Source organism: Tachyglossus aculeatus, chromosome 7, assembly GCF_015852505.1.
Source record: "Tachyglossus aculeatus isolate mTacAcu1 chromosome 7, mTacAcu1.pri, whole genome shotgun sequence".
NCBI lineage: Eukaryota > Metazoa > Chordata > Mammalia > Monotremata > Tachyglossidae > Tachyglossus > Tachyglossus aculeatus.
The window spans coordinates 45,832,823-45,860,472 of NC_052072.1; the positions used below are offsets into that span (position 1 = coordinate 45,832,823).

The window sequence follows — 27,650 nt, forward strand, 5'->3', positions numbered from 1 at the left end:
TGAAAATGGTTAGAGTTGGCCGTATGGATCAGAAGTGTATCTTGTAGAGGTGTCAGCTTATGAAGAACAGAAAAGCTGAATACATTTTCCTTTTTCTAAGGAAAGTCATTGAGAGATGAGAGATAAAACCTACAGTGGGAGAGCTGTCCTTATAACACAGTCTATTTCCAGAGTTACGACTCGGGGCTTGATGCTAGGAAATGTGTAATTGTATACGCCTTCTCTTAAATTCCCACTTCATTTTGCTGGGACAGCCTTCCAGCCTTGGGGTCTGCAGATTGTTTTTGATTACCAGATTTTCTGCTTTTCTTGCAAATTTTTTGTTGGGCCATGTTACGCTTGTGCCAGATACTCCTGATGACACACTATAAACGCTGGGCAGCTCTCCAGTAGCAGGTGTCTGAAGTGCATAGAGGAGAATCGGAAAGGCCTCCGGCTCCAGTGATCCAAATAGGATCTATAGGAACGTATCTGTATCGCTGCAGTTTCAAATGCAGCCCAACTACCTGGGGTGGGATTCTTTTCTGAGACCCAATCTCTGCTGGATAAATCCAAGGAGAATCAACCACAGTCTGACTGGAGAACTAAAGCTGCATTAACAAACAATCACTATCGTATTGCATGACAATGCTTTCATGAAAATCATGGGCCGAGTTACAGCCTAGGGAGTGGCCGAAGGTTAGAGGGAGATGTAGAGAGGCAGAGTGATCTAGTGGAAAAAGCACGGGCCTGGAAATCAGGGGACCTGGGTTCTTTTCCTGGCTCCTTGACTTGCCTGCTGTGTGATTTTGGACAAGTCATTTAACTTCTCAGTGCCTCAGTTTCCTCACATTAAAATGGGAATAAAATAGCTGTTCTCCCTCCCTCTCAAACAGGGAGTTCCCATGTTGGACAGAGACAGATAAGATTGCAGCATAGCTATTCCAGCACTTACTACAGTGAGAGGCACACTGTAAACACTTAAACACCACAATCAATTAATGCGGAGGAGAGAATCTCCTGAAATGTAATCTGCATTTTGGAGATAGTTTTCAAGTTCCGACACCGAGAAGAGACTAAAAGGAACAAAGAGAAGAAGGGGATTCAGGGAATAAGGTGAGAGAACTGGGGTAAGATTAGAGACAAGAGATAAGCTAGTGAAAGATGAATGCATATGGAACATCACCTGAATGTCAGAGGCAGTGGGTTGAATAAGTAGAAGGAGTTAGAGAAAGAACATTTGGGGAACAAGGCACAAATGTTAGCGAAACATTTTCTTCTCTTGCAAGGTTTTTTAAAAAGAATATAGATCAGTTCTGTCACGCAGGGGACAAATGACCATTCAGAACACTGGTTAGAGGTTTTGCTGAACTGTAATTTTGTGTGTGTCTAATTTTACAAGCTGTCAGAATACTCACGGTTTCCATTAAGGATCTCTATGCCTTGAAAATCTTAAACGCTCAGTCAGTCAATTGACCCATCAGTCAGTCAATCTGTGGCATTTGCTATGCACTACCAGTTGCACAGAACTGTACTATGAGCTTGGAGAATAGAACAGAAGCAAACACATGTTCCCTGCCCACTAAGGGCTAACAATCTAAAGGGGAGGCAGACACAAATTATTTACAAACAAAGGGAACAGAAGTAGTAATACAAATAACAGGATGAAGTAGCAGCACAACCAGAATAAGTAATTCAAGAACAATTGAATATACATACATATATTACTACTGAGAACAGTTCTTTCCCCTGTTGGCAATCATTAGGATTTAGCTTATCCTTCCTCACACATCCATATTTACCAGTTAATCTACCATCTCTAACCCTAAGTTTCAACCAGTATTGTCCCTTTCCTGGCCAAGAGATTCCTTTATGCCACATTGCATTTTATATGCTTGGAGTCGAGGTATTTCAAAGACTAGATGCAAATTAGAACTGCCAGAGCTCTTAAATTGAAGTAGAAACTGCATAGAAAGCTAAGAAAGAAGTGACTGAAAATTATCTTCCGGCTCCACACACCATTAAATGAATCGATAATGGGAAGGATCCATTCTAAATGAGAGCCGTTGTATCTTCAGAACAAAGTCTGGTGAATTGATCACCCTCAATGGAGTGGAATCCTGCTTTAGCTTAGCCCTTCAATGGGAATTTCACATGACAGAAGTAAAGATATTCCACTAAAATTCACCATACAGCATCTCCCAGTGTTCCTGTTAGGCTTAGCTGTGAGCTAGTCAACAAAGATTAATGTTGCCATTTAGAGGAAATGGCTCATTGGCCAACCATCAGATGCTGTGGGACCCACTCTGGTATCAGCTACCTATTATTTCTTGTATCTGAGGGGAAATTATGGTCTCAGTAAATGGTCAAATGAAATCCTAGAACCTTCATCCTGGAAGGGGCATTTGGAGGTCATCTAGTTCATCCCCCTTGCCTTCAATAGGGCAACATTTAAAATATCAGAGACAGCTGAAAAGCTATAGCATTGCTGAATACCTCCAGCATGGACGATGCCATGACACCTCAGCTGTTTGCTTGACTTAACAGTAAGCACAGAACCAACAACTAGGAGGACTCTAGACTGTAAGCTCACTGTGGGCAGGGAACATGTCTACCAACTTTGTTACATCGCACTCTTCCAAGCGCTTAGTCCAGTACTCTGCACACAGTAAATATTCAATAAATATGACTGATTGATTGACTGGCAGTGGTGAGTCATAAGGAGGAGATGATGGGATGGGTGAGAGAACCAAAGAGATGGGATTAATGGAGAGAATGACATGAACAGGCAAAGACGGACACTGTCAGAAGATTCTTATCCAAAATCAGGAAAGGGGTGACAAGAGGGGTCCCGTGGAAGCTGATGGGATGCAACATTTGTAGCAATGGGGCTCTAGAAATTCTAATGATTCCTCAAAGGAGGCCCTTAGCTAGTCCTTCCAGTGGGAAGACTACTGTCAGTAGGGTCCCTTCTTTTAGGATTAAGGGTTGCCGTGAGGAAGTAGGGGAGGCGAGGCTAAGCAAAGGAAAAGAGTGGAAGACAGGAGGAGTAAGGCACATGCATAAACAATTTAGAGCCTGAGGTTTCACTGGTATATACCTAGCAAAGATCAGATTATAATGAATGATAACCTTGGTTTGCATCCTATGTAACTCTTACGGGAAAATCATTTGAGCCTGGCTTGCGGTCTTTCGAATTTTGATTATTTACTCCAACGAGCCTGATAACTCCTGATGGACTTTTTTATCGGGCTGCTAAAGGGAACAGGCAGTCAGTCTATTTCTCCTCTTACATACCAACCGCAAAGAGATTTTGTTCCGGCCGAGCCGAGGTGGATTCATTGTAACCAATTCAGAAGGAAGCAGCATGGCTCAGTGGAAAGAGCACAGGCTTTGGAGTCAGAGGTTATGGGTTCAAATCCCGGCTCTGCCAGTTGTCAGCTGTGTGACTTTGGGCAAGTCACTTAACTTCTCTGGGCCTCAGTTACCTCATCTATAAAATGGGGATTAAGACTGTGAGCCCCTGCGGGACAACCTGATCACTTTGTAACCTCCCCAGCACTTAGAACAGTGCTTTGTACATTGTAAGTGCTTAATAAATGCCATCATTATAGGGAGGTGGAATCCGTGACATTGCTGAAGTAGATGAGAAAAATTGAATGATTTTAAAAACCTGTCTTCCTAAAGACAGACCAGGATATTACAGTTCAAAGAGGAAATAATAAACACCTTGCAAAATCAACTAGTAGGAAAGTGGATACCAGCCCAAGAAAATATGACTAAACTCAGACGACCAGGGCCATGAGACATGCTTCCAGGAATTGGATAATTAATTTATAATTATTTGAGAAGTGGCAGAGGACAGAGAGGCTACCGAAGTTAGGTGCAGTGATGCTCATCAGACAGAAAAGCAGAATGGATCTGAAAATGGGCCGGCTCCCATTACCTTGAAGCTTAGCAAAATAAGGGTGGAAAAAAAAATAAAGAAAACAAAACCACTAGAGGAAAGGAATGATGAACGATAAGCAGCCTGGACTTCAAAATGACAAATTATTCCAAAAGAACTGAATAGATTTTTGAGAGAACAGAAAAACAAACTTAGATGAATATCACTGAAGAGATAGCAGGACTCAGATTGAAAAAGCATTTGATAAATTGCCTCATTGGCACATCTTTTTTCTTTGACAAATTTTTAAATATTGGCTTTATTCTTGACTCCTCCTCCCTCTCTTTCAATCCCCATAGTGGGTCTGTGGCCCAATTCATTAATTCATTCAGTTGTATTTATTGAGCGTTTACTGTGTGCAGAGCACCATACTAAGTGCTTGGGAAGTACAATTCGGCAACAGATAGAGACAGTCCCTACCCAACAACGGGCTCACAGTCTAGAAGGGGGAGAGAGTCAACAAAACAAGTAGACAGCCGTCAAAATAGATAAATAGAATTATAGATTTTTACACATCACTAACAAATAGAGTAATAAGTATGTACAAATAATAATAATAATGGCATTTATTAAGCACTTACTATGTGCAAAGCACTGTTCTAAGTGCTGGGGAGGTTACAAGGTGATCAGGTTGTCCCACAGGGGGCTCACAGTCTTAATTCCCATTTTACAGTTGAGGTAACTGAGGCACAGAGAAGTTAAGTAACTTGCCCAAAGTCACACAGCTGACAGTTGGCAGAGCTGGAATTTGAACCCATGACCTCTGACTCCAAAGCCCGGGCTCACAAGTGCTGTGGGGCAGGGAAGGGGGTAGAGCAGAGGGAGGGAGTAGGGGTGGAGGGGAGGGGGAGCAGAGGAAAAAGGGGGGGGGCTCAGTGTGGGAAGGCCTCCTGGAGGAGCTGAGCTCTCAGTAGGGCTTTGAAGAGGGGAAGAGAGCTAGTTTGGCAGATGTGAGGCGGGAGGGCATTCCAGGCCAGAGGTAGGATGGGGGCCAGGGGTTGACAGGCAAGAACGAGGCCCAGTGAGGAGGTTAGTGGCAGAGGAGTGGAGTGTGCGGGCTGGGCTGGAAAAGGAGAGAAGGGAGGTGAGGTAGGAGGGGGCAAGGTGATGGAAGCTTTGAAGCCAGTAGTTAGGAGTTTTTGCTTCATGCCAAGGTGATAGGAAACCACTGGAAATGTTTGAGGAGGGGAGTGACATGCCCAGACCCAATGTCCCTTAGCTCACTTCAACCTGGGTGGGTTTGCTGAACTTCCTGGATTCACAGGGCCCAAGTTAAATTTAAGCCACTTCAGAATATAGGAGAAGCAGCATGCCCTTGTGGATAGAACACAGGCCTGGGAGTCAGAAGGTTGTGGGTTCTAATCCTGGCTCCTCCACTTGCCTGCTGTGTGACCTTTGGGTAAGTCGCTTAACTTCTCTGGGCTTCAGCTACCTCATCTGTAAGAAGGAGATTAAGATGGTGAGCTCCATCTGGGACATAAAAATAATAATAATGATGGCATTTATTAAGCGCTTACTATGTGCAAAGCACTGTTCTAAGTGCTGGGGGGATTCAAGGTGATCAGGTTGCCCCACAGGGGGCTCACAGTCAATCCCCATTTTACAGATGAGGTAACAGAGGCACAGAGAAGTTAAGTGACTTGCCCAAGGTCACACAGCTGGCAGTTGGCGGAGCCAGAATTTGAACCCATGACCACGACTCCAAAGCCTGTGCTCTTTCCATTGAGCCGCGCTGCTTCTCATGACATGAACTGAGTCCAACTGGACTAGCTTATATCTAACCCAGCACTTAGAATGTGCCTGGCACATAGTAAGTGCTTAACAAATACTATTTAAAAATGTATATGATATATGCATATATATATATATATATATATAATGTATATTTTCAGAGAATATTTCAGGATTGCAAATGTCACCACTTCCTTTCTCAGAAACTTGGCAGTGCTCACTTTCAGTAAGCCCCGGAGGGTTCTGGCAGGGAAAGTGGCACTGCCTGGATACTACAGGGAGCAAGGCTATTGCAATACATGGGCAGGCAGAGAGAGATCAGGTTCCGTCCTGGGCACCGCTCTGCCAGAACAATGAAGACAAATTGGAGCAAGATCAGAGAAGCCCAAAACATAATGGATAGGGAAATGAAAGGATTGATTTGTGAGGAAAGATTAAAGAAGTTAAATATGTGGAGTTTGGCTAAGCACCAAGTACAGGGGAGATCGGTTTTGGAAAGGTGTAAAGTCCCAGGGAGAGGAGTTAGTTACTGCAGGCTAAGGGGAAAGAGAAAGGAGCAGTGGGATTGATGTGAAGATACCCAAAGCCATTGCTGGGTGAAATAACTTGGGGAAATGAAACTCTCAGCTCCATTTTCCTGCTGGATTCTGGGGTGTCACTTTGTTCCACTTCTTCTAGAGGTGGGGCCAAGCCCACATTTACGCCCCACCTCTAGACTGTGAGCCCACTGTGGGCAGGGATTATCTCTCTTTATTGCTGTATTGTACTTTCCAAGCACTGAGTACAGTGCTCTGCACTAAGGGCTCAATAAATACGACAATGAATAAATGAATGAATCTCCCATGTTGTGTCTCTTCTCATTGCCTTCTAGGATCTACTGTGATGAAGGTGGGAGTTGGAGAGGAAAACCAAGAAGGTAAGGGAAAAATACATTTAGTGGGAAGGAAGGGAGTGAGTGAGGAAGGATTAGGATATGAAAGAAGAGTTGTGGGCAGAAGCAGTGTGGTCGATGGACTTGAGAGCAAGGCTTAAAAGGGGCATCTGGAAACAGGGATGAAACTCGAGGGCTTGAGAGGAGCATAGTTATAATGGCAAACAAGAGAGAGATTCTTTGAGCTGTTGCATGTTAGGTTTAATCTGCATCTTTTTCAGAAAAGGGGAAAACAGGTTACATTGTTACATCTGCCTTCGCTGCATCATTCTGGGGTAAGAAGATGGTGCATAATGCCCTCATTTTATAAATGTGAAATAAGTAGTCAAGCCTCACTTTTCTGTGTCAGAAAAATAATGTGCTTCAGAATCACTATCTATATCAATAGTATGCATAACAATAGTATTTCCTGAACTTCTATAATGTGTATAGCACAGTCTTTCTATGAAGTTCTTGGGGGAACCTATAGATGTGTCTGTTTATTGTTGTATTGTACTCTCCCAAGTGCTTAGTACAGTGTCTGCACACAGTAAGTGCTCTATATGATTGAATGAATGAAGGAATGAATGATTGTTGTTTAAGCCCACTGATTCACTTGTCTGTTGAGATTAGGTTGTGAATCCAATGGGTGGATGCGGTGTTTAGCTCCCAGTTTTTCCACTTATTCTGGCCCAGTATTGCTACCCAATGAATGTTAAATAACAAACCAACTTGACGCTTCCCCTTGGTCTGCTTGCTTGCAAGGAAAGCTTCTTGGAGCTGTGAAATTCTGTAGATACCACTGAAAGATGGATTCCTTTAGGAGGGGGAGGTTCCCTGGGAGAACTGGGCTCCCTCCTCTTCCCACCCCCAAACCTATATAGACCTAAGAGTTGTGGGCACCCTGAGCCCTCTAAGCAGTTTTTTCTTCCATCTTAGAAGAAGTACTAATGGTACATATTAATCCGATTACTCTTCCACCCTCCAAGTGCCAAGAGAAATTCAGACACCTACGCCCTGTGTAATATTATGTAGGAATCTCAAACTTCTCTTGGTGTGCAGCAAGCAAAAATAACAGTGTGCTAATATAGATCCACCAGGATTCAATGTCAACACTCTACCTGTGGCCTCCTCCCAGCAACTTCCAACCACACCTTCCTCTGTGAGGCCTGAAAGGAATTGTTTTTCTTCTCCTCCTCATCCTCAAAGTCTTTTATAAACCAGAACTGTTCCTAGAGGCCATGGGCAGCTCTGGGATTGGTTCTGGTAGCAACCCTTTGGAAAACTAGGAACTGGGCCCCAAGATTCTGCTGCAGGGGTATGTATTCACACACATGGAGCAATAGGGTTATTTCCTTTCCTGGGTAGCAGGTGTTTGTGTCAAGGATTATTCTGGTGGTGGAAAACCCCAGGGGAACGGAGTGCCAGTCCCCACCTTTTCCTGACCTTTTACGAGAACGCCTTGAAAAAAACCTTGCTGGAAACATAAACCTTTGGAGTTTGACCCAGATATTCTGAACACTTAGCCCATTCAAAGAAAATAGATCCACTTCCAGGATTCTGATTTCTTTATCCTCCTGGGAGAAGTTAACTGTGTTGGAATAAGAGGGGGTTTCCTCATAGATGGGTCTGAGACAGCTCTCTCTCACTCTGAAAGAGATTGGGATTGAAAAATGGCACGATCATGTTGAAGGTTGGAAATGTTTTCTTCCTAGAAAAGTGATGGAAACTCAAGGCTGAACTCCTAGCATCCCAGAATAAGAACTTTCCAAAACAGTTTATTTTATTCTGAGTATTTAATCTCTTGGATTCTAAGAAGACAAATGATTTTTCAGGAAAAAGAAAAAAAAACATTTTGGACATAGAGGGACAACTAGTAAAATGGAACACTTCAACTTTTGGCAAAGGATGTCAAAGGTCATCAAAGAGAACAAAGCCCCCCTCTCAATTGAGGGACGTTTTCTGGGTTGTCTTGGCCTGAGCAGAACTCAAAGAGAGGGATCTGGATACTTAAAACTCCTTAGTTATTTAACATTTTTGCCTTTTTATGTCCTGTTCTCTTCTGCAGGGTTGCTCTGTTAAACAGTTTTCACTTCAGACATAGCTCCATCTCAAAGAAGTGTTTGTGGAAGGTCTCTGTAGCTACTTTGAAAGGGAGAGTTAGTTAATGTTGGTAAAGTGTATTGAAGCTTTCAGAAGAAAGGTGTGCAGGAAGAAGCCCAAGCTGTGGGGATTATATTTGGCAGACAGAACAAAACTGAGAATGTTGCCCCAACATTTTTACTGGAGTTAGCATTTTCTTTAAAAAAAAAAAGGCTGCTAACTCATTGACAACCTCCCTAAAGAAATGAACACTTTTCAAGAAGATAAAGAGGATAACTCTATGCCCTGTCCAACTGGGTAGAACTGCCAGTCAGAAATCTTCCTGACTAACTTGGAAAATTTTTTTCTCCTCCAATAATAATAATTTTGGTATTATGCATTTACTATGTGCCAGGCACTGTACAAAGCTCTGGGGTGGATACAAGCGAATCAGGTTGGGCACAGTCCCTGTCCCACTTGGGGCTCACTGTCTTAACCCCCCATTTTACAGATGAGGTGACTGAGGCACAGAGAAGTAAAGTGACTTGTCCAAGACCACACAACAGACAAGTGGCGGAGCTGAGATTAGAACCCTTGACCTTTTGACTCCCAGATGCTTTATGCCGTGTTGCTCCTTTTCTTGAAAAACTCAGAAGGGCAAGAATGAAACCCAACTGCCTGATGTTTCCTTATGCAGGTGCTCTCGCTGCTACTTCTCAATGAATAAAGAGGCAGATTATGTGACAGAAACAAGCATGAAGGAGAAGAGAGAAGTAGCCTGGTATTCCCCGGGAAACCCACTGAGGAAAAACCTAGGGTAAGAGAGAATGTGCAAGACAAAATAAAAAAGATAGGATACAAGATAACCAGGTTGGATGCAATGCAATTCCTGTCCCACATGGTGTTCAGAGTCAAAAATGGGGGGAACCTGGGTATTTTACCCCCATTTTATAGATGAAGAAACTGAGGCCCAGAGAAGTACAACTTGGCAAGTTGTACTTCCCAAGCGCTTAGTACGGTGCCTTTGCACACAGTAAGCGCTCAATAAATACGATTGATTGATTGATCTGGATAGGCCAACCAGCCCCCACGTTCAGGTTTGAGAGAGCAGCATTTTTGCCATTACATAGGTCTTGGGCTAAAGACATTGTGATAAAGAGGTTGTACCAAGGAATCTCTATGAAAATGATAAATTAGGAAGTTGAATAAGAACTAGCAATCCTCCCACTGGTATGTGATATGAATTTGGAAAACTACTTTCAAAAAATTCCAACCTTTTTAAAATTTTTTTTTTACCCATTTGAGAGATAAAGACAAATGATTGATTGGATTTTTTTATGCAGTGAAAAATGTTAGTGCAATCCCCTTCCAGACAACCAATCATCTTGCCCTGGGAGCAGGTAACAGAGTCTCTTGGCTCATACTGACATGATTGGGGGACTTCTGCTGAAAAATTTAACCCTATCCTAGAAGAGCGCTCACCTATTTAAAAAAAAACAAAGCATTCAGTAGACAAGCTCTGCTCTGTCATGCAGGAATAAATGTGCACATCTTATAGGACCATAATGACAGCACAGTCATTATGCTAGTATTAATTTATTGGATGCCTATGACGGTAAAGAGAAGCAGCGAGGCTCAGTGGAAAGAGCACAGGCTTTGGAGTCAGAGGTCATGGGTTCACATCCCAGCTCTGCCAATTGTCAGCTGTGTGACTCTGGGCAAGTCACTTAACTTCTCTGGGCCTCAGTTACCTCATCTGTAAAATGGGGATTAAGACTGTGAGCCCCACGTGGGACAACCTGATCACCTTGTAACCTCTCCAGCACTTAGAACAGTGCTATGCACATAGTAAGTGCTTAATAAATGCCACTGTTATTATTAAAGCATTCCTCTCAACAGCCCAGGAATCCAAACAACTGATGGTGAGAACAAGGCACCATTAATGGAGCACAGGTTATCAACGGGAGAAGCAGTGTGGCCTACTGGAAAGAGCACAGGCCTGGGGGTCAGAGGGCCTGAGTTTCTAATCCTGGCTCCACCACTTGTCTGCTGGGTGATCTTGGGCAAGTCACTTCACTTCTCTGTGCCTCAGTTACCTCATCTGTAAAGTGGAGATTAAGATGGTGAGTCCCATGTGGGACGGGGACTGTGTCCAACTTGATTAACTCGTATCTGCCCCAGCACTGAGAACAGCACCTGGCACATAGTAAGTGCCTAACAAATACCAGAAAACAAAACATAAAAAATAGAGACTATTTCATTGGAGAGCCAATGAAAGTGCAGAAACTTCTGCTTCACTCCTATTTTCAATGGCCAATTATCTGAGAATCGCCCAGTGACTAATGGAAAAAGAGGCCTGGATATTTGCCCTGATTCAAGAATACACCAACCCTCACTGTTTATACTGCCCCTTTCTGCCGAGTCATTCTATTCTTCTGAATCATTCCGAGACATTAGATTCACTTTTTGCATTTTTGTGAGAACTTTATATCCACAGAGTGCTTTACACTTAGTTTTTTTTATAATTTGCTAATCAAAACGACTCCAGGAGAGTTGTTCTTGCTATCATTTGACAATTTGTGGCAGGAGGGTGAAGTGGGGTGGATGATGATCATTTTACATCTGGGTTGTTGAGACAAAGTCAGAAGCAAAGACATCCAAAATGAGAATAACTGAGTTGCTCCTTGGCATTTAGGGTAAATTTATTCAATAAGTCACTGGCTGTTTCTTCTGATATCAATGCATCCCTAGTGAATAGTAGAAAACAAAACATATGCAGGAAGAATTGTTAGAAACAAAGTACCTCTAAGAGGCCTTTTCAGCCAGGTAAATGCTAACCCCCTAGTGGCCCCCTAAATTCATTTGTTCATTCAATCACATTTATTGAGAGCTTACTGTGTGCAAAGCACTGTACTAAGCACTTGAAGTGCAAATTGGCAACATATGGGGATGGTCCCTAACAAACAATGGGCTCACAGTCTAGAAGGGGGAAACAGACAAAAAAAAAAAAATCCAAACACAAAACAGGTAGACAGGTGTCAATGCCAACAGAATAAATAGAATTATAGCTAAGTTATAACTATAACTTCCTAAAGAGTTTCTTGTTTGAGATCTGAGCTGGGGTAGTAGCACTGAATGACATTTATTTCATCACTCGTCTGGAAAAGATACAAGGACCAGAAGGCTAGGGAGGTCATGGAGAACTCAATCTGAATTCATTCCCATATCACCATTTTAACCCCAAAGATTTCTGACAGCAAGCATTCCTGAAAAGATTCAGTCTTTCAGCACTTTTCAAGTGTGTACTCCTTACTGCATACTGCTGAATTTTCCCATTTGTGATATCCTCAAATGCCTGTGAAAAATAGCTTTCTTCCCTCCCTCTCTGAGCACCTGGGAACTCTTGAGAGAGGGCTAATTGTATAACTCCAGCTGGCAGAGGTCTGGAGCTATTCAGTTAAAACATGTGACAGAAAGTAGGCCGGACAGCCCGAAATCTGAGAGAAAGAGAGAATATTCACACATAAACAGGCTTACACAATCCCCAATTTCTCTGTTCTCTGCAGAGTCGCCTCCTAAGATGGAAAAGAAATACCTGTGGGGACCTCACAGTTTGAGGTCTCCAGCAGTCTCAGTGTCTCTTGGGCTGAGTTGTAATGTCCTGGTTGCACATTCACCCCACCCGCTTTACTCATGTTGTTTCAATCAATTGCCCATTTTATAAACCAGGTCCCCAGGACACTTGTTTGAAATAGCCAGAATAGCACTAGAGCTAAACTTCCTCTGCCTAAGGGGAATTTAAAATTTATTTCTTTCCCCTCCGGCAGCCTTGCAAATAAGAACCAAAGAGGTACCCCACTCCCCAATAGATTTTTTTAACCAGCCCAATCCCTCCAAGAGACACATAGGTTAAATCAAAGATAAAATCTCCATTCTTCTCTACTTACCCAGAATAAACTGTTACTGTCCCTGACTGAGCATGGGAGAATGCATTTAGCAAAGAAATTGAAAGCTATTCTTAGAGACAGTATAAACCCCACTCTGTCATGCAGAGGTTGATGGCATGGCATAAGATGTCCCGCTGTGGATAGAGCATGGGTTCTAATCCTGCCACCTCCACTTGTCTGCTGTGTGACCCTGGGCAAGTCACTTCACTTCTCTGTGCCTCAGTTGTCCCATCTGTAAAATGGGGATCGAGACTGTGAGCCCCATATGGGACAGGGACTGAGTCCATCCTGATTTGCTTCTGTCCAACTCCAGCGCTTAGTATGGTGCCTGCAAATAGGAAATGCTTAACAGATTCCATAATTAATATTATGTACAGATCATCAAAGATCAATAAAGGCCATAAATCCAATATGAATCAAGAAGCAACAACCACAGTCCCTTTGGGACCACTACCTGCATTGAGTAGAAAAGTGTGCTACCAACTGGTTTTCCTGGGCATGAAAACCCTGTAGATTAACATCCTTAATTGTGAAATGTACAACCTGATCACGTCAGGTCCCTGAATTTGCTGCAGAAATATTCTATCTTGGTGTCTATTCACAGGCTACCTTGAATTGAGCAGGCTAAGGATTTCTAGAAGTGGCCAGTTCTCCTCCAATTCTCAGGAATCAATCATATTTATTCAGCACTTACTGTGTGCTGAGCACTATACTAAGCACTTGGGAGAGTACAATATGAGAGATCAGGAAACCTTGAGTTGCAGCTGGAAGGGATCCAGAGAGATCATCTGGTCCAGGCCTCTGCCTCCAGGCAGATGAATGACTTCCAGAAGTCAGGGTTGGTGCTTGTCTATTTTAAAGATCTACAGGGAGGAAGAATCCACACTCTGCCTCTGTTGCCTGTTTTAGAGTTTTATCACCTTCAGTGTGGCGTAATGGATAGAAGACAGGCCTGAGAGTCAGGAGGTGGTGGATTCTAATCCCAGCTCCGCCACTTGTCTGCTGTGTGACCTTAGGCAAGTCACTTCACTTTTCTGGGCCTCAGTTTCCTCATCTGTAAGAGTGTGAGCCCCAGGTGGGACAGATACTGTGTCCAACCTGAGTTGCTTGTCTCCACCCCAGCACTTAGTACAATGCCTTGCACTTAACACTTAACAAATATCAGAATTATTATTATTATCATTTTATTTTATTATTAATGGCTTTTATTAAGCACTTACTATGTGCAAAGCACTGTTCTAAGCGCTGAGCATGGTTCTAAGCACTGGCACGTCCATTTAGTATCAATCTCACAACCAATCCTCATTGAATCCCATATGGCATGCCACCTCCAAGTTGACTCTGAAGCCACTGAAGATTGCCCATTTGGGTTTGATCCTCTAGTTAGAGATACGTGTGCTTAAATGATCCTATTTACCTTCTCCTTTTTTTGGTCCTGTCTTAGCTCTTGTTATGTAGTTATAGAGAAGCAGCGTGGCTCAGTGGAAAGAGCCCGGGCTTGGGAGTTAGAGGTCATGGGTTCTGATCCCGCCTCTGCCACCTGTCAGCTATGTGACTTTGGGCAAGTCACTTAACTTCTCTGTGCCTCAGTTACCTCATCTGTAAAATGGGGATTAAGACTGTGAGCCCCACGTGGGACAACCTGATTACCTTGTATCCCCCCCAGCGCTTAGAACAGTGCTTGGCACATAATAAGCCCTTAACAAATGCCATTATTATTATTATGTGGCCTAGTGGATTGAGCAGGGGCCTGGGCCCATGTTCTAATCCCAGCTCTGCCACTTATCTACTGTGTGACTCTGGGCAAGTCATTTTACTTCATCATGTCTCAGTTCCCTCATCTATAACATGGGGATTAAGCATGTAAATTTGGGAGTCCCTTACATTCGGTAGCTACAGGTAATCAAAGCTGGTTCTAGGAGAAGGTGAAATGGGCCACCAAATCAGCTCTGATCACCTATGGCAGATTTAGAAATCTTAGAAACTGGGCTGGATAGTTGGTCAAAAACAAAGACCTACTTTAGGAACATGATCTTAAATAGGAAGAGGACTTATCAATTAATCAGTCGTATTTATTGAGCACTTACTGTGTGCAGAGTACTATACTCAGTGCTTGAAAGAGTACAGTATAACAGAGTTGGTTGACACATTCTCTGACCACAGTGGATTCACAGTCTAGAAGGGGAGACAGACATTAACGTTATGGATATTGATGGATAAATTATGGATATTTACATAAGTGCTGTGGGGCTGAAGGAGGGGTGAATAAAGGGAGCAAATCAGAGCAATGCAGAATGGAGTGGAAAAAGACGAAATGAGTGCACAGGCTGGGTTATAATAGAAGAGCAGCGACGTAAGGTAGGAAGGGGTAAGGTGATTGCTTTGAAGTGGATGGTAAGGAATTTCTGTTTGATGCGGAGGTAGAAGGGCAGCCACCAGAGGTTCTTGAAGAGTGGGGAAGCATCGACCAAACATTTTTGTAGAAAAACGATCTGGCCAGCAGAGTGAAGTGTGGGCTGCAGTCGGGAGAGACAGGAGGCAGGGACGTCAGCAGGAAGTATGATATAGTAATCAAGGCAGGCTAGGATAAGTGCTTGGATTAATGTGGTAGCCATTTGGATGGAGAAGAAAGAGTACTGTTTAGCTAGGTTGTGAAGGTTGAACCGACAAGATTTAGATCTCTCCCCCTTCCTCTCTTTTTCTCTTACCATTCCCTTTTGGCAGTCATCAGACTTACCCAGGTAAAGAACTGGGCATGAAGTCAACGCTCTTTGGACACAGTCTGGTTGGGGCTGGGCCTCATTTCAGTTGGTTTGGGTGAATCAGATGGAAATATTTCAGCACTTGCAGGGTACTAAGAACCTAATGCATTAGTGCCTTAAAGGTGGATTGATAGGTGATGCAAACGGTGTGATAAAGATATAGGTTTCAGGTCAAGCTGAAAAATACTGTATTGGGCAAACCAACTGACTTACTGTTTTAAATTTCCCCATCTCTCAGGGTAAGTAGTGAAATTTATATTAGGAAAGTGTGAGTTGCTGTGTAGTATGGAGTATTCTTTTCTCTTTCAACTGTTGGTATCTAAGTGTTTAGTTCAGTGCTCTACACAGAGTAGGCACTCAATAAATTCTACTGACAGCCTGACCAATCAATCAAATGATTGCTTCTATTGATGGCTTACTATGTGCAGAGCAGCGTAGTAAGCACTTGGGAAAGTACAGTACAAGAGTTGGTAAATGCAATTGGTAGTAACTTAGCTTGAATGGCTGACATAATATCATCATTACGAAGCCTCATTCTAGAGAAAAGTTTATAATCTTCTGATTCTCTGTAGTTGGAAAAGGCAGTTCTGGTCACCACATTTCTCCTAGGGTTTAGAAATAATGATGACTCCAGTGGTGGTCTCCCAAGTTTCTATTTATTCAATTGTCAGGCACAATGAAAATTTAGCTAGCACTTCAAAATCTTGCCTTTTCCTATTACCGCATGGTCCTTCACATCTTGGCCTCTATTTATGTTGGGCTCAGAGACAACCAAAACCCTACAAATTTGATATACCGAAGAGGCAGATTTATGTATTTGTGTTAACCCCCTCTCTTAAACATTCCATACCCAGGATTTTATTATTAGTTCAGAATCCCAAGTTAATAGGTATTTCCCTCTGTCCTATTATGCATTTTAGTCACTCTGCACAACTTGAAATTTTATGGACAACATTCTATTTGATGTTTGAATAGTCAATCACCTCGAGTTCCTTTATTTCACCTGAAATGTATCATTTTGCGTTACCGCATGCTCTGTAGATAATTATTCTTATGTTTCCTTTCAACTTCAGGGTTCAGTTTTGTAAACCTGTAGTTCTTGTGATGCCTTGAATTACCTGGGATGCCTTTGTCTTCCCTTGTAAACAGAGAAACTATTATGATCAGCCCTTGCTGGCCTTATATAAATGTCTCACCAGTTTCATTTGCGTCAGGAAAGAGGTCCTCATTTTTCTGTCCTCTGGATCGTTATCATTAACAGTCACCTGGAGGGGCTCGTTGAGATATAATAATAATGATGACTTGACACCTGTCCACATGTTTTGTTTTGTTGTCTGTCTCCCCCTTCTAGACTGTGAGCCCATTGTTGGGTAGGGACCATCTCTATATGTTGCCAACTTGTACTTCCCAAGAGCTTAGTACAGTGCTCTGCACACAGTAAGTGCTCAATAAATACGATTGAATGACTGAACGAAAAATACTTTGGTTTTGGAAAGCACTTGTATCCCTAAAGCGTTCTCAAAACATATATCTACATTTTGCCCTCCTGTGAAGTAGAAAGGCAGGTATTACTTCCTCCATTTTGCCGATGAGGAAACAGAGAGGTTAAGTTACTTGCTGAAGGCCACAAAGCAGGGCATTGGCAGAACTTGAACACAGGGCCAAGCCCTCTGGCTTCAAGCAGGCGCTCTTCCACTGTACCACGTTGCTTTCTCGGTCAGTCAATTAGGCAGATTCAGCAGTGTGGCTCAGTGGAAAGAGCACGGGCTTTGGAGTTAGAGGTCATCGGTTCAAATCCCGGCTCCGCCAATTGTCAGCTGTGTGACTTTGGGCAAGCCACTTAACTTCTCTGTGCCTCAGTTACCTCATCTGTAAAATGGAGATTAAGACTGGGAGCCCCCCGTGGGACAACTTGATCACCTTGTAACCTCCCCAGTGCTTAGAACAGTGCTTTGCACATAGTAAGCGCTTAATAAATGCCATTATTATTATTTATGACATATATTATTATTATTATTATCACATTTATTAAACACTTACTATGTGTCACGCACTGTTCTAAGTGCTGGGGTACCCGCAAGTTAATTAGGGTGGGCGCAGTCCCTGTCCCATATGGGGCTCATAGTCTAGGAGGAAGATAAAGGTATTGAATCCCCATTCTACATTAAGCATCATCACTCAACAAGCATTGTGTCTCTACAGGGCATGGCACCCCAGATTCCTAAGCATTTCTGATCATTTTCCATTATGGATTAGAAGATTCCTCGCTGAGAAGACCCGATATTGTTTCGATACCTCAAAGATGGGAGGCTTTTAGCATTTTTTCACCCATCTACCTTCAGTACCAGTGCTAAGCTATCCCCAAACACATTGGACCAGGAAGCTGGAGGTTCAGGCTGTGCTTGGTTATTAATGTTAGGTCAATCAGTTGTACTATGCGTTCTAATCCTAGCTCTGCCACTTGCCCACTGTGTGACTTTGGTCGCTCCATGCCTCAGTTCCCTCATCCTCAAAATGGGAGTTCAATGTCTGTTCTCCCTCCTACTTAGACTGTGGTACCTGATTATCGGAGAAGCAGCATGGCTCAGTGGAAAGAACCTGGGCTTTGGAGTCAGAGGTCATGGGTTTGAATCCCGGCTCTCCCATGTGTCTGCTGTGTGACCTTGGGCAAGTCACTTAACTTCTCTGAGCCTCAGTTACCTCATCTGTAAAATGGGGATTGACTATGAGCCCCACGTGGGACAACCTGATCACATTATATCCCCCCCCAGCGCTTAGAACAGTGTTGTGCACATAGTAAGTGCTTAACAAATGCCATTATTATTATTATTATTATCTTGTGCTTAGTACAGTTCTTGACACATAGTAAGTGCTTAACAAATGCAATTATTATTATTTATTGAGCATTTACAGTGTGCTGAGCACTGTACTAAGTGTTTAAATGTAGGATTAAGAGAAAAGTATAGAGGTGGAAAGAGAGTGCAACTTTGGTTTCCTTCTTAGTCTTACCTGAGGTCTGGCCTCGGATATTTTAGCACTCTGGGCAAATATCTTCCCCAGGAAGCCTTCCCTGGCTAATCTCTCAACTCTCCACCCTATTTTTCTCTCCTTATTGCCTCACCCATGCACCTAGTCCCACCCCTTAAGCACTTAGTTATTCCCCCTATGCCCACTCCCATGGCACTTACATATATATCCTTACATTCTGCTGCTTCCCTTACCTGCAATTTATTTTAGTGTCTGTCTCCCTCCTCCGTCAGACTATAAGTTCCTAGAGAGCAGGGATTGTGCCTAACTGCATTATACTGCAAGTGCTTAGTACGATGCTTTGTACAAAGTAGGGGCTCAATAAATAGCATTGATTGAAATTTCTAAAAATTGTCCCCACCCAATTAGTCAACATAAAAAATGGCCCATCTGGACACAGAGGTGCGGTAGAAAACCCTCAGAGCATACTGACCAGTTTTATTTTGGTGAATTGAGAGACCCAGTTCGTTTTTATCAAAAAATGTGTTCGTGGATAGCCTGGAAGCCACCCCCAGAATCATTTGTAAAATAAAATAACTTCGGTGGTGCAACCAGCTGCAACTTTGCTTTCAAACCTGATGTTCAACTCATGGTACCCAGGAGATTCAGGGGCCTCCTTCCCCACCACCCAAACTTTGCCTGTTCCATCCCTCTTTCAGAGAACAACCTCCCATCCACCAAACCCACTTTCTTCTCCTTCATATTAGAGTTAAAGGCCCTGCAAGCTGTCCTCAGTGACCGCCCCCAATCCCACTGCTCAGTTTCCGAGCCCAATCTCACTATGACTCTCCCATCACTTCAATATCCTTTACTGGTGGGTCCCTTGCCCATCCTTCACCTCCAGAGGATTGTTCCAAAAGAAAAGGCCAAACAAGCTGGGTCTAGAAAGAGCAAGATATGTGACTGAAGGGTTTAGGGCATGGATCCCATTGAAAAAGAACAGTGCAATTGGAATTATGAAGAATAGGGTGGCTGATTAACTCTCATAAGACAATATCACCCTGGGCTGTCTCCCTGTTTGCCTATAGTTTGGGACAGCCTTAGAAATGGACAATGGTTCAGTGATGGTTTAACCTAAACTAGCAGTTGTATTCATAGTGCCTTTAAGGATATCACCATGGGTCATCATTGCAAAGTTAAAACTATGCTGGTATAGGGGATCTGGTTAGGCCTAGGGAAGTATGTTCAGATGAAGAATCAAAAATTCCCATGTTTCGTTTCTCTTCCTCCTTGTATGACATTACTTTTCTCTTTTATAAAACTGACATATTCACTTCCTTTCATTTCTCTTTTGGCTCCTATCCAATCCCTTAATCTGTTTTGCTATTCTTTCGTGAACTCCCTCTAACTTGCTACAAATTCCTGGTAATAATTTCAGGCAGGATACCCCGGGTGTCTTTTTTTTAATTTAAGAAAACCGTTTTCTTTTCCCGTGTCTACATTGGCAATGGTTCCTCAAATAAAAACTTTCCTTCAGGAAAAAACCTAGCATTAACAGCCAAAATATTCGTTTCTGTTGAAAAAACATCTGTTTTTGCCAGCAAACATTTCCAATTTAGAAACGCTTGTTTCAGTTGTTCTGGCCAGAGCAAATATTTTCTTTTGGGCTGTTGAGATAGTCAAACATTTTCCCAATTCTTTCGCCTTTCCCTTTCAATTGCAGAACTGCCTCTTGAACAGAACTGCACAGATTTGAACAGGATCATTTGCCCATATGTGATCAACATTTCTTTGCAGAAAACACAGGTGCCTTCTCTTGTCATGACAGACTGCTAAACGGAACTTCCTGTGCTTAGCCAGGGTAATAGAAGGGATTATTTCCTCTTTAGCCTGGACATTTGTCAACATCTCCCCTCACCTTTGGGATGAGACCCTTCCTCCCCCAGTCTAGATTGGAGAAATATTTCACCTCTTAGAGTAGCCAACGAGGAACGCCTCACTGATTAGGTGAACAAAGAATTCAGCAGCCAAAAGTTGCCACTTCAAAGCTGTGGGGAGAAGGGTTCCCATTGTAGTTTCTTGGTCAGTTGGATGGAAAGTGTACCAGCGAGAGTCTGGCAGACAGAGCGAGCGGTATTGTATGAGGGAGACTGCTAAATAGTCTTCATAACTCAGTTGGATGAAACAAGTCCTCTTTGGTTGGTTAGTGGTGACGGACAAGTGTCTGAAACTGGCTTTCAATCCATAACTCTTCTTCTCTCATATCACTGGGCTCTTAACTGGGTGGTTTATCCACTGCTGTGTCATCTATGGAGAACAAAGCTCATAACTGAAGACACTATCTAGGTGAGCTGAGTATTGGTCTTAGCCGACTAGTCTGCGTAAAAAAGCTCTAGGTATGAGAGAGATGGCTTGAGTTTCCTGACACTCCATCGTAGGAAGGTTGTTTTCTCAGACATCATCACCACCACAAGCTACTTCCTGACGTTTTCCAGTCCCTTACTGCTCAGAGACTCAAGCAGATGGAGGTCAGTCAGGACATCACTCCAACCATAGCCCCAAACAACCCAACTGTGAGAACACTTCAAGTCTCATCTTTCTCAGCTCTTCCCTGTCTCTTTTCCAAAAGCTGGGCTTTAGGGCAATAATAATAACAACGTTAATAAAATAAGGAGAGAAATACCTCAACTTTCTATAGCCCCTTTATCTAAATCATTCTCACATCACTTACTCAATTTTTGTCCTCATTATTACTATTATCTCCATTTTACAGCTATGGAAACTGAGACTTAGGTCAGTGACTTGTTCAAGTTCACAAAGAGGCCAGTCACAGCACTGGGATTAAAACCCAGGTCCAGGTCTGTGTTATTTCCTCTAAACCACATTCCCTCTCCCGGGAGAGCTATGGGAAGTGGCAGAAATACTGGATACCATATACAAATTGAAATGCGATTGAATAAATGAATGGAGTTGGTATGAGGAAATCCCAGGAAGAGTTCACACATTCTCTAGTGACAAAGGAACTCCTCAGAATCCTTATTAAGGATAAGAGGGAAAACCACTGACCACATGAGAGTGGTAACATACCACAATGATGTGGGTCTTGTTTCTAGCACTTAGATACCCAGACCTCCTAAATGCATCTCAGCAGAAATCAAATAGCTAAGGAGATTACCTTGTTCTCTTTCTCTCCCTCTGTCCCCTCCCCAAGGGTTTCTTCCCAGTTGGGCTGGAAGCAGGTGGGCAAGGAGGATAAAGGGGCTGAGGGAGAAAAGAGGGTCCTAAGATGCATTCATTTCTGGAGAGGCTCTTTTGTCCTGAAGAGAACCTACTGTGCTCTCTATTCACCCAATTGCTCCTTATTAGTGCTCAAAAAATACAATGGATTGATTGATTGAGAACTAATAATGAGCACAGGCAATTGGTTAAATAGAGCCAAATGCTTGGGCTCCTTATTAGTTCTCAATCAGTCCATCACATTGTATCTATTGAGCACTTACTGTGTGCCAAGCACTGTACTAAACGCTTGGAAGAGTACACTATATCATAGTTGGAAGACAAGTTCCCTGCCCACAGGGAGCTTATTGCCTTGCATGCCATTCTCATGCCAGAACAAACAGTGCCCCTTTTCCCCTCAACTTCCTCCTGTTCTGTTCCACGAGGACTGTGGAAAGGGATCCTAGCTCACTGATTAATAAGAATAATAATAATGGCATTTATTAAGCACTTACTATGTGCAAAGCACTGTTCTAAGCGCTGGGGAGGTTACAAGGTGATCACGTTGTCCCACGGGGGGCTCACGGTCTTAATCCCCATTTTACAGATGAGGGAACTGAGGCACAGAGAAGTGAAGTGACTTGCCCAAAGTCACACAGCTGACAATTGGCGGAGCTGGGATTTGAACCCATGACTCCAAAGCCCATGCTCTTTCCACTGAGCCATGCTGCTTCTCTAAAACCCGGCTTCTTCATGCAACAGAAACCCTTTTCTTGTTTGCCTGGCTGAAGCTGCTCAGATAAGGACTGTCCTCACTCCACCTTATGGATCTAGGCTCCTCTGCCAAATTCCTAAGTAAGCCCTAGAGCCCCTGAGAGGGGTGAAGCAGAACCAGCTGGGGCAGAATACCCTCTGCCAGGGAATGCCACCTAATGGAGCTTGGAAGGCAAACGGGTAGTGGCCCCGATAACCCTCCAAATCCCTGCTTAAGAAAAATGCAGTTTCCATCAATGCCAGAATCAAATAAAGAGAGCGTTACTTACATAAAGTCCAGTGTGTCCCACTCCGAAGAAAGGAAATTTGATGGAGATTGGCTGAAGCCCGGAACCTCCATCATCCTGCTTCAAAGTGACAGCATCCCCCTGCTCCAAGCCAAAGGGGTAAAAGTCAGCCAGAGGGACCAGACCCTGGACCCAAACCCAGTTTCCCAGGGCGACGATCAGCATCCAACCAGCAAGGCCCCTCATCTCCACAAAATGCTGTTGGGATTGTTGGTTTGGTTTATTGGAGCAGAAAGTCACACCTTTTTTTTTTTGGTTCTCAGTAAACAAAACCTTGCCAACTTTGTGTTTTTGTTTTTTTTAAGTGGCAGGAATGGCAGGGAGAGAGGGCAGTAAATCTATAATAAAACTCTCTGACTGGAAGAAAGCCACACAAATAGTAATGGAAAAGGAGCCCAGGTTCCCCCCGCCCCTTTTACAATGAAGGTTGTGGGGAATCAGGCACCACAGAAATCTTCAGTCTCTGTATAAATAGAAATGTCTCAGAGCTGCAGGTCAGTTGATGCAGCAGTTTTTCCCTCCTCCCTGTCTCTCTTTTACTCTCTCCCTCACTCTTTTTCTCTCCTCCCCTTCCTTCCTCTCTCTATCCTTGACTCTCTCTCCTCACTGCACTGGGATCCTGAGCTAGGTTACACTAATGTTTCTGTTCAGCAAACTGCAAGGCAGAGAGGGAAAAAGAGAGAGAGAGACCTCATTCAGAGAGCAAACTCCACCCCTAGAGGCTTTTATTTAAATATTCAGGGAAAGGGACAGCCACTCAGGACCCGGGAGGGGAGGTCTCTGAAAGAGTCTGTTCAGGGATTTGATGGGTGGGGCTATGTAAATAAAAGGCTGCTCTTAAAGAGCAAGGAACTGAGGTTGTTTGGGAAGAGAGGGTTGGTTTTTTTTTTCTTCCCCCTCCATCCCCACTGGCCAGAGACACTAGTCTCTTGTTGATGAAAGCCACAGCCGGGGGGCACTACAGGGCTATCTACCTTGAAGGGGGAGTAATTCTCATTTCAGTAGTATCCTAAGGATGCTTGGGGCTGAGGGATTGGGACTGGAAAGGAGAGATCAGGTTTTCCAGTATTTGCTATAGCTCAGAGGCCGAAAGGATTTTCCCCTGTACGTAAATCTTTTGTTTGAAATACTGTTTCATAGGAAAACCCTGTGCTGTACATCTCTTAGACCCTTTCATTCCTTCATTCATATGTATTGAGCACTTACTGTGTGCAGAGCACTGTACTAAGCGCTTGGGAAGTCCAAGTTGGCAGCATATAGAGACGGTCCACACCCAGCAGCGGGCTCGCAGTCTAGAAGAGATGAGAAGAGGTGGGTGAGAGGGAAAGTGTGTGTGTTTGTGTGTGTAGCTGTTTTGTGTCCTGGGCTTGGACACTCAAGGATCACGGTAGTTGGGCTTCATAATTACTATTTCCAGGAACCTGGGTGTCCCTGTAAAATTCCATCCTTCGAAAACCAAGTTTGGTATGACCTAAAAGATGTTTTCCATGCTCATTGGCAGCTTCATTGTTTAGTTAATCAATCAATGATATTTATTGAGTGTTTACTGCATACAGAGCGCTTGGGAAAATGCAACAGAGTTGGTAGACTGATCCCTGACCACAAGGAGTTTACATTCATTCATTCATTCAACCGTATTTATTGAGCGCTTACTGTGTGCAGAGCACTGTACTAAGCACTTGGGAAGTACAAGTCGGCAACATATGGATATGGTCCCTACCCAACAGCGGACTCACAGTTTAGAAGTTACAGTTAACAGGGGGAGAGAGACACTAAAATAGATTAGGGAAATAAATAAGTACATGAAATAGATTAGGGAAATAGTACAGTAAAATAATTCTTGCAAAAGTGTGGTTGGGCTGGGATGAGTATCAGAATGCTTAAGTGAACATTCATTCATTCAATCGTATTTATTGAGCACTTACTGTGTGCAGAGCACTGTACTAAGCGCTGGGAAGTACAAGTTGGCAACATATAGAGACGGTCCCTCCCCTACAATTGGCTCACAGTCTAGAAGTTACAGTTAACAGGGAGAGAGAGACACTAAAATAGATTAGGGAAATAAGTACATGAAATAGATTAGGGAAATAGTACAGTAAAATAATTCTTGCAAAAGTGTGGTTGGGCTGGGTTGAGTATCAGAATGCTTAAGTGAACACAGTCACTTCATAGTTGAAACAGGGGGAGAACAGTTAGGGGAAATGAGTGGATTAATCTGGGAAAGGCTTTTGGAGGAGCTGTGATTTTTAGGAGGGTTTTGGAGGTGGTAAGAGTGGTGGACTTGTCAGATTTGTAGGGGAGGAATTTCCAGGCCTGAAGAAGAATGTTCCAACTGTCAGCTGTGTGACTTTGGGCAAGTCACTTAACTTCTCTGTGCCTCAATTACTCATCTGTAAAATGGAGATTAAAACTATGAGCCCCCTGTGGGACAATCTGATCACCTTGTAACCTCCCCAGCACTTAGAACAGTGCTTTGCACATAGTAAGCGCTTAACAAATACCATTATTATTATTATTATTATTAATATGGGCAAGGGGTTAGTGGAGGGATATACATGATTGAGCTACAAAGAGTAGGTAGGTGTTGGAGCAATGGAGTGGGTGGATTGGGTCGTAGTAGGAGATCATTCATTCAGTCATATTTATTGAGCGCTTACTGTGTGCAGAGCACTTTACTAAACCCTTGGGAAGTACAAGTCGGCAACATACAGAGACAGTCCCTACCTAACTACGGGCTCACAGTCTAGAACGGGCTCGCAGATCAATAAAGTAACGAAAGAGGGAGAGAACTGATTTGGTATTTTAAAGTTTTAAAGCTGATGGTAAAGAATTTCTGGTGGAGGTGGGTGGGCAAAGCTTGGAGGTTTCTGAGAAGTGGAAAGGACAGTTGGGTACAGCATTCTGCTAGGGTGCACCGGACTGTTTGATAGCACGTAGCGTCTAGTCGGCATTTTTATGATTTTGGTATTTATTCAGCCCTTATGTGCTAAGCACTGGAGTAGATACAAGGTAACCAGATTAGACACAGAGCCCATCCCAAACGAAGCTCCCAGTCTAAGAAGCACACAGGCAGCATTAGGGGAGGTCCTCCTAAAGGCAGTATAATAATAATGGTATTTGTTAAATGCTTACTATGTGCCAAGCACTGTTCTAAGCTCTGGATGTTGAAATAGTTGATTTTATGGGGTCCATTCAATCCCTATGGTTCTGTAGCACTAAGATTTAGGACAGAATCTATTTTGCAGACTTTGTAGTCCGTTTACATCTACCAGGACTTCCTCCTTCAAGTCATGCTTCAACTTCACATTTTTGAGCTCTCCAAACCCCTGATCAATATCAATGATATTGACTGAGTGCTTTCTGTGTCCAAAAGAGAGGAGGTGATGCTTTTGGCCAGAGAAGCTACATCTGTACAGCAGCCTGTAATCAATTCAGCTTTATTTTATGTCAGGACTTGCATTTAAACTGAGCTCCCAAATGTTTCAGTGACTTAAATGACAAACAGCGAAGGGAAATTAAGAAAGGCTGGGGAATGGTCAAGGTAGGTTTTTCAGGTGAGTTTTTGGAGTGAAGCTGAAAAGTCAAGGGAGATGCAAACTAGAAGAGATTTGTTCCAGATTTTAGGTGTTAATTCAGGAAAAGACTCTGCACCTAAAGGGAGCTGTTGTGGAGGCTTGGCTTTTAGGTGTGTGTTAGGTAAATGAAGAGAATAGAAGAAGGAATGTGATTTGGGTCTCAAAAGCAAAAATTCATTAATTATTGGAGCGATTTTGGTATTTGGAATGAAAAGATTTCTAGGAATGGGCATTTTGTAAGAAAATACACCAGGCAGCAGACTCTTCCATAGCCAATGCCCCCACTTACTAGGAATGGCAACAGCACAATGTGAGGAGCTTCCACTAGAAGTCAATCATATTTATTGAGCACTTACTGTGTGCAGAGCACTGTACTAAATGGTTTGGAGAGTACGGACACATTCCCTGCCACTGGAATTTACACAGATGATAAGATGACTTGGAAAATAAATATGAGGAAATGCAGTTTGCTATCCGTTAGGACTGAAAAGGTTAAAGAGACAAAATCTAATTTTAGAGACAGAGCTGGGGACAGATTCTCACAACTTAACACGGACTCTCAGCAGGAAACTTGAAAAAACCTTGCACACTTAAAGCTCTGGAGTTTTTTTTTAACCCTTTCCTAGACAAAACCGGGAAAGCACATGTATATGGTACCTCGGGCCACAAAGATTCAAACGAAATGAAATGACACTTTTCAATCTGGCTTTTAAAGCTCGTGGCTGGTCTTGTCTAAATTCATCCTACCCACACAACGGCCAGTTCCTCCAGAAAAATGACCCTATAAAATGATCCTGTGGTAGAGTGTGTACATTTGGGTACGTAGGGGTCCCAATGCCTATGATGACATCAGCAACCAAATTCCAGAGCTTTGATAGCATTCTGCTTTCTGTCCCAGAGCTTGCCATCTGAGAGTAAGTGCAAGAGATGGGCTATTCAACTCTACCATTCACTCCATTCCCCCTGAGAAGGGATCAGTCTCCTTGAATACACATGAAGGGAAACAGGTTTTCAACTCAAGGTCATAGGGGCTATTGCCCTGAATAAAAATCCTGGTAACATCTGGGAACACCAATCCAGAGAAGCAGAGCAAATAAACGTCTTAGAGGGGAGTGAGTAGAGAGAATGCATCAGGGTAACTGGCTGGGAAAAGGCAGGGGAGAGATAGACAGGGATGGAGAGGATCTACTTGGAAACCATTTAGTGGGTCTTCCCCTTTATTCTGTTACTTTACTCTGTGACTGCTACTCCATAGGAAAAGACTAGTCAAGGTTTCAAATTTCTCCTTAGTGAAAAAACAGTCAGCCACCAAACCTTGACTCTGCACAATGTCGTCTTTAAATATTCCCAGGGACTCCTGAGACCTGCTAATATCTGGAAACTCAGGGGAGGTTTCTGGTCTGAATTATCTTTTGAGTTTTTCTAGTAAATGCCAGCCTATCCTCTGGACTCTCAGCTTGCTTGCCTTACCAGG

At 43.2% G+C, this 27,650-nt stretch overlaps 1 protein-coding gene across 3 annotated transcripts in view; it reads right to left on the reverse strand.

Moving 5' to 3' along the window:
- The window catches only part of SNED1 (sushi, nidogen and EGF like domains 1), a 152,930-nt gene extending 129,755 nt beyond the window's left edge, over nt 1-23,175 (reverse strand). For all 3 annotated transcript variants that reach the window (XM_038749194.1, XM_038749193.1, XM_038749195.1), the window contains exon 1: nt 22,584-23,175. In XM_038749194.1, the coding sequence (XP_038605122.1) occupies nt 22,584-22,787 (204 nt within the window). In that variant the 5' untranslated portion in view covers nt 22,788-23,175. The remainder of the gene's footprint in view (nt 1-22,583) is intronic.
- Nucleotides 23,176-27,650: the final 4,475 nt, after the last annotated feature.